Here is a 20155-nt window from a genome sequence, read left to right on the forward strand (position 1 = left end):
AAATTAATTAAATTAATATATTAAATATTTAATTAATTAAATTAATATATTTAATTATTTAAATTTATATATTTAATATTTAATTAATTAAATTAATATATTTAATATTTAATTAATTAAATTAATATATTTAATATATTTAATATTTAATTAATTACCTTTTAAATATATTTAATATTTAATTATTTATATTTCATTGTTTAATATGAAAAAAATGCTAAAAACTACCTACCTACCTACACATATACAATATAAAACACCGATAGAAAAATTAATTAATTTAATAGATTTTTAATAGATGGCGTAAACTTCTCTGCCAAGTGAAAACATTATGTGCGATCAGTATATATAGAAGTTTTTTCTTTTGTTATTGTATTCATATATAAGTTTTGTTGGATGTGTTTTAGCTGTGATGTACAAACGACTATTATAGTAAGGCGAGCGTTATCTCAGACAGACACACAGAATAGCGATATAATATACATATATATGATTTTATGTACATATGTATACGTATTTATTATCTATATATTATTTACATGTACGATGGGGATTGCACTATTCTCTCTATCGCCTGGAATTTGTTTAAGGAGGTTATGCTTCAAGTTTCTTTTCATTTTTTTAATGAAAATAGTAAAGAATTTTTATATAAGGTTGTCGCCTCAAAGCGTATCGAAATTCGATCGGAGAAATCATTTAAATATTTCGCATTTAAATCGTTTTATTTATTTGAGCGAATTCTCGCAATCGGCACCGAAAATTTTCCAATTTTCGCCACTCCGGAAAAAGCGCGTCGTGGAAAATTGATGATTTTCACGGCCGCCGGCGAATCGCGGTCTTCTCGCGATCGAACGGAGCTTCAATGATACCGCGCGTATAATCCGGAGCCGCGGGAAAACCGGTAATCCGGAATCCGGATCTGGCCATGGCGATACTACATACGTACTTTCTATTTTAGGGGGTCTCGCTGACCTGCGCTCTTCCATTTTTTATCGCGGACCATGATTTATTCGTCCACCGTCCGATTCGGTATCTTCCGGACCATCAGATGCCCTCGGTCAGTCCGGACCGGATGCCGGAAATTCTCCCCTCCCTCCCCTTACTGCGCCCCTACCCTCCACCTAGCTGCGAATCGGGTATCTGCTGCGCCGATTACACCGGATAATACGGTCGAAATTCGCAGCGATAAATATCGCATTTACCTTTTCCTTTTTCGTACGTACGATCGAGAAATGTCCCTTATATTCTCTTTTTTTTATACTTTTTGAGTTATCATAACCGAGGAAACGACGAGCGCGTCGTAAAAAATGTAATTTCAATTCACAATACGCAATATGCAAAGGAGGTTTTTACAGTTATTGACTTTTTACTGGGGCGATAAAAACGAAGGTTTGAGAATAATGTCGTCTCCGCCGTGAAACAATGATAATTATCTCGGTGAGCTTTAATGTCAGGTTTGTTGCGTGAAAAATGTCATTAGTTTTATTTCACGGGATCAATATTGTGGTTTACCTTGCGTGTTATATTATACATGTAGTCTGAAGTGGCCATCATGTTTTTTACGTACAGTAGTGTGTTAACATAATTGGTCAATTAATTACTTAAATATATTAAATCATGCTTTAAATTTGAAAATCCAGTTTAAATGAGTTATGAAGTTAATGTATGGAATGATTTTTCATAATTTTGATAAAATTATTTTGACAAATATAAAAGTTTTCTGATTTTTCCCAACAAAATTACTACCAAAACGTTTTGATTAAATTTAATAAAAAACTTACATCAAAAAATTAATAAAAAACGAAATCGTTAAATTTTAACTAAACATTTTGGTCTGTGATCATAAAAAATTTCTCCTCCGTTTACCCAACGTCTTACCTTACTCCACATCACGAAACGTATATATGTACATATATAATTCCAGCAGCTTAGACTAGTGGTTAGCATATAATGCTTTTGAACAAAGTGGTCAAATCTCACCGGTTAATGCTAGCCAAACCTTGGTTTTTGAATCCATGTCGATCGTTTCTTATCAGAGTTTGCAAATTTATCTGATTTTCATTGAAATTGTTCAAACGAATTGACACCCATTACCCATTTTCTCGCAAATTTCGAGTTTCCAGCATCTTGAATTTCTTTGAATTGCATAAAATGCTGCAAATTTGCAAATACATTATTATTACCATACATTATTATTACCATGTATGGTAATAATAATGTATTTTCTTTGCATAATATAATATTTACAATGTTTGACCATATACATATGTACATACATACATATGTCGTGCTTAATGTAAAAGAATATTATATTTACCTATATATGTACATATATGGGTAAATAATAAAAAAAATAAAAGTAACTACATAATATGTTTGACCACAATATCGCGTAGGATCACTTTGTAATGCCACTGCGGCATGATAATATAAATATAATAACAATAAAATAATTATTTAAAACAAATTTGATGTCGTTTTGTGTCATGGAAAATGCAATAAATCATGTAAATCATCAATCAAGCAGTAAGTTTCATTTAAAAAATATATTTATTTGTCTTGTTTTAAGGTTTTCAATGGAGGTTTTGCCAGTGCCAAGACCACGGTCCAGTGTTTCTTCAAGAACCACCATCGAGGTTGGTGTTCAGCAACAGCACTGGAGCCAGTGCTCCTTGTTCAGCACACGGCTTTCCTCCTCCGACCATATCATGGCACCTGACAGACGGATCTCCGGTCAGCTCCATCCCGAATCTCAGGTGAGTCTCTAAATCAATACCCACCCATGAACAATAGCGTAACACAATGGGACGGTTCACTGTGAACTGATCGCAGCGAATTCGTTCGTTTCACTCGGGTCATTTTTTCCTCGGAGTTTTCTCCCTTTTTGGTCACCCAATATCAGTAGAAATGAGAAGTCATCTGTGAAGAGGTTGGCTTTATCTCGGTAATCCGGCCATTTGTCGGATGCGAGCGAGTCATCACTCTCGCTAATGCGGCACAGGGGAACGGAACACTCCTCCTTGCTAACCGGCAAATTTTTTACTACTATATACTTTTCCCACGGTGGGTATGTTTCGCGTTCGTGTGAGTTAAACTCGGTGTTCGTGTGATGAGACAGTTCGTATTTATAAAATATTTCAGATGTGGGTACAGCTGTGCGTCCGGTTGACTTTGTAGAACGTGGGTTTTGATCGTGCGTGTTCATATAATAAATGGTAGTGCCTATTTTCCCCTAGAAAAATTACGAAGAAAAGAAAGGCCGAGTGAAATTTTTGATTGAGATGAATTTATTCTCATTAATACGCAACTTTGCGGTTCAAATATATACCCCGTTAAATTTAAAGTTATTATTATTTTTGCTATTACTTTAGCTGTTTCGATAATTAACATAATTTAAGTATTATATTCATATTTATTCAAGGTGTTCATTATCATTTAAAAAACATAAGAGATTTAATATCAGTTAAATAGACATTTAAATATAAGTAATATTAGTTATTTTAAATTGATGACAATTTACATTATATTCTAAACACAGGGATTTACATTCAATTCTGATTTTCCATTATATTATATTTTGAAAGTTTATATCCACGTCGTATATAAGATATTGAACACATTTTAGTAATTAGGAAAGCCCCATGCTGGTTTGCATATTAATTTCATGATAGTTTTAATTAAAAGAGAGTAAAAACGATCGTATCTAGTAATATAATATTGAAAGGTATTGATATAAATTCATATCATAATATTAGAATATATACATATGTACATTACGTAATAATAAACATACAAAATTTTTTTCCTATGCAAAATTTTATTCCTTAGTTTACAATAAAATAACATGTGTTTTTCAAATTCAAACGAACGTTTGCTTATTGCAAACATTCTAAAATTTGTGGGGAAAAGCTTGTTTATTTATGTGCGCAAGCATTAAACTCAAGAACGACCCGATGCACATTTGCAATGTCGTTTGCATTTATTTAAATATTTAATGTTATTCCATAACGACAACATTACATTTCGAAAAAGACATCCTTACGCTCCGTTGAGTATTTTCATGTGAAAAACAAACACTAAAATGCGACATTGAATAGTCAGATAGGGGGTGCTTTACGATTCAGCCGAGCGCGCGACCTCTTTTTAAAACTGGGCCCATTTTTACGACAATTATTGTATGTATGTGGAACAGTGGCCACTGTGAAAAATAGACTTTTGAGCTTTTCTTTTCTGTGAAAGATTCGTATCTCAGCTCTCATTAGCGTGTGTGTTCGTTAATGACACTACAACGTGTGGTTGTTGTCCCGTCGGGAAATGTGACGGTTTTCCCGGCAACGTGAAGGCGTGAAGTTTTTCCAGAGTAATATTTCATTTAACGTGGTAGGTGGAAAAACACTGTGTTCGGGTGTGTGTGTATGAGGAATTTTTCCACGGTTTTAGACGGTTTTCTCGTCTCGGTGTTACATTAACGACGTCGTTATTGTGTTCGAGTTTGGCGTCGTTCGTCGTTAGCAGACGGAAACAGAAATACGAATTTGTTCATTCGAATAATTTACGACCTCGAATTAATTTATTTTTCAAGCAACAAAAATAATTGTTTGACGTGAATTTTATATACCTATAATATTTTGTGAATGTTTTTTCACATAGTAATTTTTCGTCGATTTGAATTTAATGTATACATACATAATAAAAATTTGGTACTGAAAGTTTATGTGTGATTCAATACTTAAAATATACAAACATCTATATATGTACCGAAATTAAAAGCAATAAATCAAAAGCCTTGTATTGCAGTATTTGCTTTTTGTATTTTTATATTTATGCATACAATAACAATGCGTTAAAATTTTATACTTTTCCGGATGTCGCATTGGATTTTCATGAAGTTTTTTTTTAAGATAAATAGGATACAACAACGTCAAATTGAAGTGAAAATTTAACTACTGATAATATCGCGTATTATTTTGTTTTCAGACACTAATTCAGACATAAGATTTATTAATCCGATTAAATTCAAGTTAGGCTTATATTAATATCCATTAATGTTTGAGTAATGTAATCAGGCTTTCAGTGATACAAAAATGTGACTGCAATTTTTTTTTCTTAACACAACACAACAGTCTTCCATTACATAAAATATAGAGTGGAAAAAGAAAAAGTTGTAGGCGTTTAAATAATTAAAATTTGACGGCGAGATGGCAGGGCGAAAAGTAATGAAACAACCGATGTGAATGATGAATGTGACAGAAAAACGTCACCGTGTAATACGATGCAGTATTTTCAAACGTGTCTAATACGATATTTTTTCACCATCGTAATTGCGGATGATACCTTAACTTATATTGATGACCAAAATGAGCAATATGGCAAAGTATGAAAACGATCGGATAGGAGATAAGGGATATAAAAAATGACCGCTTACATGAAAACCATGTGAAACGTATAAGAGGTTAGTAAAAATTAAAACGATCTTCATTTATATACATAAAGCACAAATTATTTAAACTCAAGATTTCAGTCAAGTGAATCAAGTTCATACGTTTTCGAGTAGTAGGGCTGGGCTATAAAACGAATTTTTCACTCTTGAAAAATTACGCAGGAGAGGAAAAAAGACTTAATTTCCATTTATTCGTTAGACGTCGTCGCTCAAATTTATATACATAGATACTTTTTTGGAATATTATCCATATAAAGGACACGTCTTTTTCGTCGAAAAAGCCGACTGAGTTTATTTCGTATGATGAGTTCCCGCTTCATAAAACGTCTCCACACTCTCGAAATGGCCGTTACGGGCGCTATTATCTTCCAAAATGAAAAAGGTAAAAATGGAGTTAAGAAAAAACAATAAAAAATCCCACGACGGGGATACGCAGAGTACTGAGCCTTACCTTTTTACGTGTGTATTTTATTTTTTGCCCTTGACTGCCTCGTTTTCGGAATTATTTATGAGAACATTATACAAATAGAGTAATAACTCTTTGCTTACGAGTAAAAAAAACCTGCACATCAAACCTGCCGACGCGTGAAAAATTACGCTTCCACTTAAATTCCTTAAAATATTTTAAAATACAGTATCGCCTAATGGATGAAAAAGAAATAAAAATTTCCTTTATTTTTGACTGTCGCCTCGGTATTCTCTTTCGAAGAGTTTGAACTCATCGAGATCGTTTTTAATTGATGGAAATTCCGTTATACTGTGTTATTCTTCAAGTTGAAGTAAACTCGATGATTCGTCTCGAAACATTACAAATCCAAATCGTTTTGTTATAACAGTTAAAACGATTCAATTTGTGGAATAAAGCGTTCGATTGTTTATGTTCGATCAAATCAACATTTCGAACTGCTCTCTGTTAAATAAAGTTTGGTATTTATATGCAAACTTCGGACTTTTTAAATTTTTTAAATGATTTTATTACAGAATCTTCTGAAGATTGCAACGTCTGAAATCTGGCCATTATTGGCCATTTTAATTTATATACATATATGTATGTAAATGGAGACTGGAAGATTATCAGTTATTTGAAAACTATTTAAAATTAAAATTTATATTATTGAACAATCAAATAAACGGCGCAAAAGATTTTGAGAAACAAATAAAACCATTCTGCAAATAAAACAAAGTGTTTCATCAGTCTAACGTTGAAACAATGTTAGCAATGCATTAATCGAGTGAAAGCTTTCAATCGGAGATATTTTAAAATTATTTAGTACTATTTAAGCGTTATTTCTAAGTAATTTATAGTAAACCATACTATCAATATATTTAGCGAATAAAGTACCAAAAAGGAAGCTTACAATTGAAATTTACGCACTGCAACTTTAGCCTGCCTAACAAAGTTTTATGGCATTTTCTGTTTCGGCCTCCATTTCGTGCCCTAAGAGTGATGATTCTCGATATAAATGGGACTTGTATCGTTCGGCAAAATCACCTACATACACCAGAAGATACAGATTTGTTGAAAAACTTCGACATTGTATAGTAGTGGCGTATAGTAATCCCGGCTAATGGTGGACTGTGAAAAATCATCGTCCCAAGCAAAGAAAGGTCTCCGTGTTCATTCATTCCACTTCATTTGCTAACGACTACCCTAGAGGGGTCTGCTGACTAAAAAACCAGCGGAAAAAAATGGTATGAAAAAAATTGTATATACATATGTACATACATACAGTAGAGATATGGGTTTTCCATTGTATGCCAGGAAAGTTTGTGGCTGGCATATTTTTTTTATCAGACTAATGCATTGGCTCCAGGCGCATTCGTAGCTCTCTCAGGCAGGGGTATTAAATGCTGGTTTAAAACGCGGTGAGCATTACGGTTATCAAGATAGAAAACCCCTGGTTGATCCTCTTTGTCCTCGGATTTATCAGACGCCGTTGGCTGTTATTATACAATTTAACCTGGAGTGTGGTTGTGTTGCAAAACCGTATTTCCCTTTTAACAAACGCGTTTAAATGGAAAAATCAGTGTATGTACCGATTTTTTTCTTCATTTTGAATTACTATTGTGTTCCTGACTATTAATTATCAAAAGGATTTTTTTCTTCATTGTGAATTACTATTGTGTTCCTGACAAAAAAAATTGTGATGTTCAATTCAAATTTTAAAATATATTATCGTTGAATTTTGAAACACAAAAGCAATTGCAACCTAGTCAATTGAGATATTTTCTCGAATTGCATATATGTATGTACATACATATATTCAATTGCAGTTTGATTGCTTTTCAACACCGACAAATTTTCTATTTTTGTCTGATTTCATATTGAATATTTTATTATTTTCATCACGATCGTAAATATTATACATTTCTGAGCTTTGCGCCATTTAAAAGTTTCATTCAAAAGCGCGAACGGATAATAAAAGCTTTTATAGGTAGATTCAGTATTTATACTTGCGCAAACATTCAAATTTAAAGATGCCGCATTTGAATAATACGAATTCTGAGCCGATTTCGATTTGCATCGCAAAGTATACCTATGGATGTCTATTGCCGTATATATCTTTGTTTTATTCATCGGATTATATTATATAATGTGATTTGGTGAGTTGCGTAAGCGAAAATTATGAAGTTAAATCGCGACTTCGGGAGAAGTTAAATGTTTTATTTTGAATTTCAAATTTAACCAGATAATTTATCTATTTAATAAACGATCAATAAATTAAATATTATATTGTGCCGTAAAACTGAATCCGAGTTAAATTTGTATCGTTTTGTCATTCAAAGTAAATTAAGTAGCTAAAATATAAAATAGTATCCGTAAAGTAAAATGAATGTTCTGGTTTGATTATAAACACGAATTTGTTGAATTTTTAGCGACAAAATCAATTATATAAGTTATAGTACTTATATCAAAAGATATTAAATAAACGTAAATATATGAAAGCTAATCGACAATAATTCAAACGAACCTGTTATATTAAGTGTGGAAATTATTTATTCTATATTTCTTTTTCATAAATGGTAACATGGACTTAAATTTTATTGAAGTCAATATCAAAGGCAATTTTGGCAATTTCTAAATAAACTTGTAAGCATATATGTATATGTATAAAAACTAGTATAGATTATAATTAAATTCAGATATTTGTGACATAGCGGGTAGGATGATTTTTGCCAATTTGATTGAGGAACCGTTTCAACAATGAAATCAGATAAATTGGCAAACTCTGATAAGAAAAGATTGACTTGGAGTCACAAATATCCAAGTCTAACCAGCAGTATTAAAAAGATAAGTATGGGATTGAACCCGGTAACCTCTCGGTGCTAAACATAAACGAAACCACCGACCTGATGGCTATGTATGTATGTATGTATATAAACTAGTACAGATTATATGACAAAAATATGAATATATATATTAAGTATGTAGGTAAATGTGTTGTACATATGTACTTACATATATAATAAAACAGTTATTCATTTTAAATTAAATAAAGTTAAGAATAAATGTATACTTTTGATTAATTAAAAATTGCTTCGAAATCTGTTTCTTTGTACAGCTTGAGCAGCCGTTAACGGCTTAAGCGTAGATCTTAAAAATTACACGACGGTTAAATTCGCTCACGTTTTTTCGGCGGATAAGATAGAAGGGGGTGTGGAAAATGTAAAATATTTTCTTTTGTTCATCTCGAACGCAAACAACAACCCCTTTTGTAATATTTTTAATTTACTTTTTTATTTATCATATTTATGAGACGCCTACGAGTCTGAGCGCGCGTACTCGTATCGCTAAAGCAAACAACACCTGGCCCTGGAAAATCTCCGGTTGGGTTTTCTAATGAAACAACAAATTTTCCTCCGACCCCTCATCTCTCCACCACCATTTCTCGCGAGCTTCCGAGACCAACCTTCTTATTCTTTGCGGACGTTTTTTATTGTTTACTCTTGTGATAGCGCGAGCGCGAATTTTTTCTTTCGGTTTTTTCACGGTGCGTTCGTCGTAAAACATTTATTTTTGCACAACGCTCTTTTAAGCCGCGTTTTATTAACACGCCCCGGCTAAAAGCCGAGCAGATTGAAAAATATTTGCCTTTGCCGCTCGCCTAATTGAAACCTTAAAATTTTCCAGTGCGAAAAAAACACGCGAAACTCTCTCACACCTACATAAAAAACAACGACAAATCACGCTTCGTACGAAAAGGGCATATTTAAACGCAAAAATCTAATTAACCCAAAAATGAGTACCGACTACTTACAGAGGACACTCGCACAGTTTGGGCTTTATTTTATAACGCATATATGAATGTGTTTATAGTGTGTTATCACCCCCTGTTCCGGCCTTTCCGACGTCGGGTGTGGGTGGAGGTTTCGAATTAAGTTCGCTTGAGCCTGGGCGATCGTAAAAGGACTTAATAGCGATGCAACCCTCGAATTTGGTCTCGAAATTGCCGTGTACGAGATCCTCTAGCCCTGCACTGAGGCATTAGGTTACTCAATGAGCAGTAACCTGAGAAGGTAGTGTAGTGTGTTACCCCTATAATTCTTCGCATACGCGTCACTTACGTCGGATATTGTGTATTCGAGCTATATTGTTACTAATTAAACGGCCGCCTCTCATATTGGACAATGTTGTAAAATTGTTATACGTAATGCGGTTTCAAAACCATGGCGATTCAGTTTGTTTATGATTGGAAAATGTACATACATATGTACATACATCCTACTCCCATTCTATACATATTTAAATATTGACTATGTGAACTTCAGTTTCTGTCTTGGTTTGATACATATTTTAAGGCATTATATTAATATCAGACACATTTCATATATCTACATGTATTCGTATACATATTAATGGTACTAGGGAAACTTCAACGTGTCCATATGTATGTACATATGTACATACAATTTGCTATGCGTATTTAATACACTGAGCAACAAAATTATCGGAGCATAGAATAATCAATCTAAGTTTGACATATCAAATTAGAATAATGACAATGATGTTTATTGACTTATTCTCGTTTATGAGATATAAACGTATAAAAAAATGCTCAATTTTTTTAGTCTTTAGCTCAAAATCTAGTATTTCTGTGCCAAAAATGAGTATATAGTCAGATGTTTTTTTTGTTGACTGTTTTTTTATTGCTTTAAAAAGCAAACTTTTCGCTTAATATTTAATTAATTTAAAGCAATAAAAAATCACCTTCAAAAGAAAAACATCTGGCTATTATTGATTCCAATACTCAATTTGTCACAGAAAAACTATATTTTAGTTAAACATTTCAAAAGCCAAAAATTTGTAAAACTTGCACTTTTTTAAGCGCTTGTATCTCGAGAAGAAGTCAGCAAAAATTACTATTATATTCTAAATAAAAGGCTCAAACTTAGTATAGACAAAGTAGTATTTTTTTGTTAATACATAGTAGTTAGTATAGGTATATTATTTGAACATTAATGTACAGCATAATAGTAAAACTAGCTCAAAAACCTATTTACAATTCGTATTAATGCTCATAATACATTTTATACTAAACTAGTGTTGTGCCCTTTTAAATTTTAAAGTATAGTAATAACACTGTTCAACACGAAAAATGTTTCAGAGACGAGATATGACTTTTCTTATAGATCTATGCCCAGTGAACACGAATCTGGTAATAAAAAGTGTTGATTGGCGCCCCCCAGCCGAAATTAAAAAATTGAAACGGGTGGTTTCGGAAATAAATTGATACACGAATTAGAAATTGCGAATTACAAAGTGATACTTCCTGTACATCGCGGATTTCAGACTCCCCCCAACTTCCCCCTACCACACTACCCCGCTACCCACCCTGAATTTGACTCGATCTAGAATACTTGGGTGTGATTGGTTCCCCATACTTGTCCATGTTCTGTCCGTTACGTATTACCGACACATTGTTTTTATTATATACGATACGATATTAAAGTCGACGATCTAAATCAGATTGTATTTAGGTAATCTGTGTTTATACCTGAAGGGTATAGACGTTGTGGTGCAATCACCGATACTCTTCACAAGTGTGTTAGTATGGTTATTAGAGATTCTGTGATTTATTTTTTTAGTAACGTCTGATTTGTTAGTTATGTCTGTGACTAACGGAATATTAATACATACATAAATGTAATGCTTTAAAAGAATATGAATATACTTATACACCGATTTATATTTTAATTAAAGTCTGTAACGTAGGTTTCAAATAAGAATAATACGAATATAACGAGTTAATAAACAAGAATCAGCTAGACAGAGTTCGCGTCACCTAATTCGGAGAAGGGCGTTAATTTATAGTTTCCCGGCCGCTGACGGTGATTTATTCGCGTCGTCAAACCGGAAGTGCAGACGCGCGTCGCCGTCGCCGTGAAGCTTCCGCTTTTCCGCGCGCAAACGGAAGTCAGCAGCCCACGCGAGCAAACCTTCTCCCTCCCTCTCTTGTAACATCCCGCTGGGACGAGTCGGAAAAGCGTCCATTTTTCCAACGCTAATTGCACGTCGACGCACAACGACGATGAAAAGCTTGGTCATTCGCCTTATGGCTGATGCGTATTCAATGTTTTTTTTATTAACTTTTTTTTATTAATTTGTATGCTCATTTTTGTCAAATCTTAAGTAAATTATTTCCTTGTCAAAATTTCTTTTATGTACTTAAGAATTTTTTTGAATGATTTAAAACTAAAATATACCCTTCTCATTGAATTTTATTTTAAGAAATTTAACGGAGATTTACAGATGATTTTTAAAATACACTAGCTGAACCCGCCATGCTTTGGAATGCCACAATAACGCATGCAATTCCTGTTCCTCGATGTGCTTCGATAAGTAAATGTTTCAGTTTCAAATTAATACTTAATAATCAAATTAAATTACAGTGATGATAATTTGTCGAAAAAACGCAGGCGGCGAACACATTTTAAATTATTCAATTATTTGTTTATTTTACCCTGACAACACAGGTGGCGACGCGAAAACATTTGAAATTATTGCGTTGCAATGCCACTCATTCCCGTTTTTTCCGTTTCCGTTCCCGTTTTTGGGCGATTTTTTTTACAGAAACAATTGCAAGCATACACACAATAACTCGTTTAAGTTTCATCGCAATTGGTTGAATGGTATAAGAACGCATAAGTGATAGAAAGACAAACATTGATTTTTATATATGTATATACATACATAGATCTGTATCGAATTTTGATACATTCGTCTGAATAATATAAATATGTAATTCTTTTATTTCATAATGGTATTTCATATGGATTCAATTATAATATTTATAATACATACCTACATTAACAACAATAAACATAGAAATGAGTAAGTTATTATGTACCTAGAATCAATCATTATCTGGATTGAAAATGAAAAAGATAAAAATTGTATATTTATAGTAATTGACGTATTAAAAATGAAGATAAATCAATCAGGGAAGCTTTCTTTCAATATCCTATGTATATATTTTATCATAAATCATCCCACGTACGAGTCTCAATATTGCAGAGGTAAAAAAAACTGCGCGGAAAAGCTTTTGTCTCTTCATCCAGTTTTTCCGCAATTGGCGATGCATACGTTTCGGGTTGGGACAAGCACGTAGTTGGGTCGGGCTCGTTTATAGTTTCATCGCTGAAATATGCTCGGCTCATATGAGATTTGCCAGGTTAACGTATTCACGAAATTTACATATATATAGCGCAAATAAACACGTTTTCAAGATTGAAACGAGCCGCCCCCTTTTTCCGCAATTTTCACAGTTTGACCCGAGCGCGACAAAATACCACTACCAATGCGAATTCATAGCCCTTTTTCCAAAAACTAATTTCCTTTTTGGAATCACCAAACACGGCCAACTTCAAATTTATCGTGTGCGTAAACGTACGTTTGCATATCATTAGCGAGAACACACAAAAATAAGTATATTAAAGCCAGCCGAAGAACATCAGATGGGATCTGGGGGCGTATCGTACTTTTTCCTTTGATTTTTACAGCGGAATACTCGAAACGCTTCAGCTTTGAAGAAACTAAAAAAAAAAAATGAGCAAAAAAAGTCGGTCTGAATTATGCTGGCAATATAGTATTCTTCGTCGTTATTTTATTTTTTTTATATTTTCTTTTGGGTACTGCGGCGAAAGATTGTAAAAACGTTTTTCGCGTTGAAACGTGCCTCACAAACAAAATAGAGACGCTAAAGTTGGAAAAAGCGACGAATGGAAATGCAGAAAATGAGAAAGTTATGAACGTATTTTCAACATTACATATCTATTCAGCATACGCCAGTGGCTCTGAACTAATGCTTACGTTTAAAATATTAAAAAAAAAAAACGGAAACGGATGAGTGACGAGACAAAATATTCGAATCCATGAAATTTTTTTTTATTTTTAATATATAACATATTGTAATATTTTGCAATCTCTGGCATATAAGACGCCAGAAGATTTAGTTTTGAATATTAATCATAGATAGACGATACCGGTATCTTATTTTGTTTTAACTATTTTCACTAACAGCTGTAAAGATTTTTGTTTCACCAACTTGGATGTTTTGAATTTTAATTTTAACTGGACGACTACTTAGAGATATTTGAAAGCTGAAAAGTATTAAAAACGAAAGATAAAATTCCCAAATTTAGATTACAATATTCCTTTTGAACAGAAAATTGACAGATTTTGAGACATCGACCGAACAACACCAAGATATAGAAAAATCGCGCGATTTAAAAAACACTCTCCAAATCTCGAGCCAATCAACATTTTTTATTACCAGATTCGTGTTCACTGGGCATAGATCTATAAAAAAAAGTTATATCTCGTGTCTGAACCATTTTTCGTTCGAACAGTGTAATTATACATCAGTATACGTATGTATGTACATATGTATTTTTACAGATACATTAGATATAACCAGCAGATAGGCTAGTGGTTATAACATATAATGTTTTAAACAGTTATGTTCAGTCACGGGTTCAAACCCCACTGGTTTCTGCTGACCGGACCTTGGATTTGTGACTCCATGTCGATAATTTCCTATCAGAATTTGCCAATTTATCTAATTTTCATTGAAACGGTTACAAAAAATTGGCAACCTTGCCTATTTTCTCGCAAAATCACAAGATTTCAGCAATCTCGAATTTTACAAATTTGACCAGAGATGTCTGCGTGGATATTAATTGATATGTATTTATGTACTTTTTATAATATATTAATAATATTTGTATCAAATTAGGGGTTCCAAAAAACCGCCCGAAATAAAAAGCCGGTTTTCGGTTTTTTTACAAATAAAAAGCCGGTTGGCCGGCTTTCACCGGTTTTAGAAAAATACGATTTTTTTAAGTTTAAAATTTTTATATCGAAAAAAAAAATGTAAATATGTATATATTTGCATAATATGTATATATCTATATTATGCAAAAAAAATAGTTTTTTATAAATTAAATTAAGTTATAAACATTATGAAGATCATTACTTTATATTATTATTACAAATATTACAAATAATAAAATTTGTATTATATGTACATATACAGTCGTAAAATGGCAGATCCTAAAAACGCACATATAATTAAATGATGTAAATAAGCTAGATATATTATAGATAAAGTGATTTCAAAGTTGTTTTTACGCATCTGTTTTAGCTTAAAAAATCCAAAAGCAACCGTTGCAAATTTCGGAAACAAATTCATTTGAAACGGCAAATTCATTTGATCACGAACATTTTAAATCCATAATAAAAGTAGGTATGTGGCCTCAATATTTAAAGGGCAATTCCTTCGAAGAAAAATCAATTATATTTCGGAAATTCCTATGCATTTTGCCATAAATCATTTGACTACTTTTTTTGATGTTTTCAAGTACAAGGATTTGCGATAGATAAGGATGCTTTCTATACCTGAAGTTGGGTAGGCCATTGAAACTACATACATACGTTCAATAATATTTTATTGGTTTATGACCTGGTCCATTACTAAATCTCAAAGAAACCGCTCAAGAAAGAAAGAAGTGTAGCTTTTTTTTTGTTCAAAGAAATATACGCTTATTACCTAAGATCGTTATACACATTTATTTTGATCATTCATAGAAATTTAAAATTCATAATTGTTAATTTTGAGGAAAAAAACATTAATTAAAGAAAACCTTAAAAAGCCGGTTGATCGAGCCAAAAAGCCGGTTTTCAGTTTTTTGAAAAATGGTCAAAAAGCCGGCTTTTTGGTTTCGGTTTAAGCCGGTTTGGAAGCCCTAGTATCAAATGTACAATGTTTCTGGCCAGAAAGGCGCACTGGAGTTACCTTTTAGGCCTTTCTGGTATAAATTAAAGATACAAAAATAATAAAAAATATTCACTTGATATAATTTTAATTAATCAATGCAAAGTTTATAAAAAATGTATACATATCCTTTAATATTCATATTCAAAGATTCATTTCATTTGGATAACATGCATGAACTTAGGCACTCATGTAAATATTACACATGTTTGTATTTGTGGAAGTTCTTCATGACTTTATATTATTCCAACTGCAAAAGATAGGTATTAGTTGTTTTTGGATGATTTTTTAAATAGATGGAGTATAAAATGGACTGCTTTTAGTTGAATCAAATTTTGAGCACAGGTGTAATTAAAATTACATTCGAAATACGCCGAAATTACGTACATATGTACATTTATACTAATTGCATACACTTTAAATCGGCTTGTACATAAAGCTTGTAGGCATGTTTGAATGTGGCCGAAGTTGAATCAGCGACTGGCGCAAACTCTCCTGCGTTCGTGTTTTCGCGATAATTAGTGAACCAAGTAGACTTGGCCCCGAAGAAGGAGCACATGGGGGGGGGGGGCTAGGAGGGTTTCGACCCTTTAGGCTAGAAGGGCGAAAACTCTCTGTTTCTCAATAAACACGACCGAGAGACCCTTAATGCGCCCTACGAGTGAGGAAACTCCTATTCGGCGAAATCGCACCCTGGCTTACTTACTTCTTTTGTGATGCTGAAGGAGATCGAGTTGATTCGACGAGGAAGTTGAACCCCGCGCCAAAGAACCTCGGGACAGACGCTACCCTATTGAATAATTCATTATTTGTATAACTCGTTTAAGGGACGAAGTCCTTATTCAGTTTTTTCTCTTTGCTTCTCCTTTCCCGAACGCTTTGAATATCTTTAAGAGAACGGCGACTTTTTCCCGGTTGTGACGAGTGAGCCATTTCTTTGCAAGCCGTCCGCTTATTTGCGTAATATTCCCTTAATTAAACGAGGCAAAAATATTATCATATTTAAAATGATGGAATGAAAGACGCTTTGTGTGTGCCTTAGATTAAATTGTTCTTTGAATATCAATCGGTAAATTTCAGTAATAATTAAAAACTATTAGATGAATGTAAATACTCATTTTAATTACACATATATAATTGTATTTATATGTCAATTTTTGTAAAAAATAGTAGAAACATATCACCAATGCTGGATGAAGGCCTCTCTGACACGCTTCCATTCGTCTCTATGTATTTTGGGCAACTCTCATCTATCTCATCTCACAAATTTTTCTAACTTCACCAATCACATTCATTTTACAATCTCTCGGGTACCATTTTAGCACTTATTTTGACCATTTTTCGTCCCTTTTTCTTAACACGTGACCCATTCATTGCCATTTTAATTTCTTCGCTTTGTCCACTATATATGTACATATGTATGTAAACTACCCTTGTATGCATCTGAAATATTATGAAAACGTTTTAAAATCAATTTAATTTTGTTTATTAAATAAAGATGTTTTATTTTGAAATAGTGTTTCAATCTGTGAAATAGATTAAATAAAGTACAAATTATTTACGTACATTTCTATCTGGTAATTTTAAATCTTACCTTCACTTTTTAAATGGTAATTCATTATAATTACTCAAAGATGAGTTTCAAAGTAAGGATTATAAAATTATTATAACAATTTTTTGCGAGCTATCGATATCTCCAAATGACAGATTTCCTGTTGAGCCTTCTCTTTAGTTAAAGTACTTTGAGCTTACCTGTGTTCTGGCAAAACTTCAGACACTAGGGTTTCGTCGACCAAGTTTCCAGTATCCCTTTTGCGAAATTACGCCAACACACATCCCTTAAATCGATTAGCATATACCGGACGATTTACATATACGGGTGGGTATTAAGCGATTATTGCAATTTTCGCCGGGCAGAAATTGAGCCGTCTCATTAACATACCGTTTTATAATACCCCGAAAACATTCATGAAGACATGTTATTTGATTATGTATGTATATTTTTTGGGTCAGCATCTTCCTTTATATATGTATGTATGTATAATATTTCGGCATTAGAATGTGCACAACGCGTGTGTATACATATCAATACTAAATTGAATATCCCATTGGGATTTGCAAAGGTTATTTTCATTTAGACGTATTTTTCTTCGTTTCCGTATTTGAATATGTAAATTGAGATTTATACGAAATGACAGCACACCATAAAGCCGTCGCAGCAAATTATCCAATTTCGCCTTGATATATTTTTAATCCGCTTCGTTTCTTTTCAAAGGACGAAAGACGAGAGACGCAGGACATCCCCCATTAAAATGGAACTTGTCAAAAATGAGAGCTATTTCTCGTCTTTCTTATTTATTTTTTTTCAAAATTACGATGATTTAAATTTAAATGAATCGCAAAACGAATAATTTTTAAATTATTCATTATTTTTTACGTTACTGTAAATTTCAAAATGAAGCTCTGAATAAGTATTATATATTGAATTGGGAACTAAATTTTTGATCAATTATTAAAATTGTTAATTTAGTATGATTAAGATTTCAATCAAAATTATTATTTTTTTTTTTTAATTTTTTTTTTAATTTCATACCAGGAAGGCATTACAGGTAAACCCCAATGCGCCTTCCTGGCCAAATTACAAACAATACAGCATTTTTTATTATATAAGTCGCTAAATTACGAGACACTGACTTAAACTCGACAATTAACGAGACATCTATGAATTGTACATACATTTTTATTGTAATATTTACATTAATCATACTCAAATAGTGGTGACATAGTGGGTAGGAAGGATTTTTAGCCAATTTTTAATCGGGAATCGTTTCAACAATGAAATCAGAGAAAATTGGCAAACTCTGATAGGAAACGATCAACCAGGAGTCACAAATCCTGGTCTGACCAGCAGCATTACAGATATACTCAGAAAAATTCTTTTCAATCGAGGTCAGCTCAAGGGATCGAACTCGGCGCCTCTCAGTGTTAAGCAGAAGCTTAACGACCGAGCCACGCTGCTGGCTAATATTTAAGTCAGTTACTTTGAATTTAAAAGGTCAGTATTTACGTATATGTATGTACATATACGTAACATACATAAAATTTTTGTCACATTGATCAGTTAATGTGTATGTATATTATTTAATTAGATCCATTAAAATATCCATGTTATAAAATTTCATTATTCGTAACTTTCGTGGAGCTTCGAATGACAAATTAGGATCCAACTGTCAAAATAAACTAACCGTTTAATTAAAATATTCGCACATAGATATATATTAATAATATATTATAATAACTTATTGACGAATTAAATTCCTACACATTTCTATATATGTCTTTTGGTTTTGGTTAAAACATGCATATTAATTCAACATTGGATTTCAAATAAAATATCTAAGATTTTCGTAAATATTTATAATTTGATTATATTGTAAAAGAGTTAAAGAATTTAACAAACTTTAAATTGAATTTTATACCATGTCTTACAGTACAAAATTGATTTGTTGTTTATTCATTGACTTATTGCTATCAATCGTTATTTCATTCGCGTAATGAATTTTCAGATAAGACTTAGGTAAATTATTTGACTGAAATGAGATGTTTTAATCCTTGAATTGATTTCTAAATATAAAATTTATACAGACAGTTTGTGATCGGATCGTTTTTGATAAGGTCTTTTTGCTATTCATGAGTACTTTTCTGCATGAAAAGCTACAGCATCATTTTTGCAAAAGGCAACGTCTGGTCTCTTTAGTTTTTCCCATTGCTGATGTCGCACCCAGACCAATCGCATTAGAAACCCTACCCGGGCTAAATCGCAAGAATTGCACTCTGGGGAAAATAAAGAGTGTGCATTTTGCGGGATGGAATGTGCCATGGACAAATTACCACAGGACAATGTAGACATCTCTAATATGAAACAATCCCCACACTCCCAACCCCATGACGGCTCCTAGGTGTCGGTATGTGCGATATAATACGGAATGAGAGAGCTTTCGTATTTCACTTTGTTGGAAAATTCCTGGTAGTATTGCGTCGTCGTGGCGAATATTTTTTCTCTTTTCGTTTTGATGTGCGAGTTTTATTTTCGCTCTGAAGAGTTTTTATATCGCCGCTTGCTTATATTTCGTTGTTTATTCGAATAAAATATGTATTGGGCGGTTCGCAGGAGAGTAGCATCCTTGGAATTTTGCAAAATATTTTACATACATATGTACATATTTTAATTTTTAATAAACCGCAACAGTACGCTCAAATGAATTATAACGCTTTAACAATCGCCACACTGTGACCACGAGTGACCAGGACTTACATTTTTTTCAAATATACTGAATGGAGGATATTTATAGTTTATGTATTCCTCATCAAAACCTCTATGATGCGATATGTAATAACGAAATAAAATTGCGAGTGAGACTGGGAGAATTCAGTACGCGGC

At 32.7% G+C, this 20155-nt stretch overlaps 1 protein-coding gene across 1 annotated transcript in view; it reads left to right on the plus strand.

The window, feature by feature from the left end:
• Positions 1-2486: 2486 nt before the first annotated feature.
• Dscam3 (Down syndrome cell adhesion molecule 3) overlaps positions 2487-20155 on the plus strand; it is a 132076-nt gene continuing 114407 nt past the window's right edge. The window contains exons 1-2 of the mRNA XM_077439298.1: positions 2487-2526; positions 2570-2756. Of these exons, the coding sequence (XP_077295424.1) occupies positions 2487-2526; positions 2570-2756 (227 nt within the window). The remainder of the gene's footprint in view (positions 2527-2569; positions 2757-20155) is intronic.

The sequence above is a fragment of the Arctopsyche grandis genome, chromosome 10 (assembly GCF_051622035.1).
Source record: "Arctopsyche grandis isolate Sample6627 chromosome 10, ASM5162203v2, whole genome shotgun sequence".
Classification (NCBI taxonomy): Eukaryota; Metazoa; Arthropoda; class Insecta; order Trichoptera; family Hydropsychidae; genus Arctopsyche; species Arctopsyche grandis.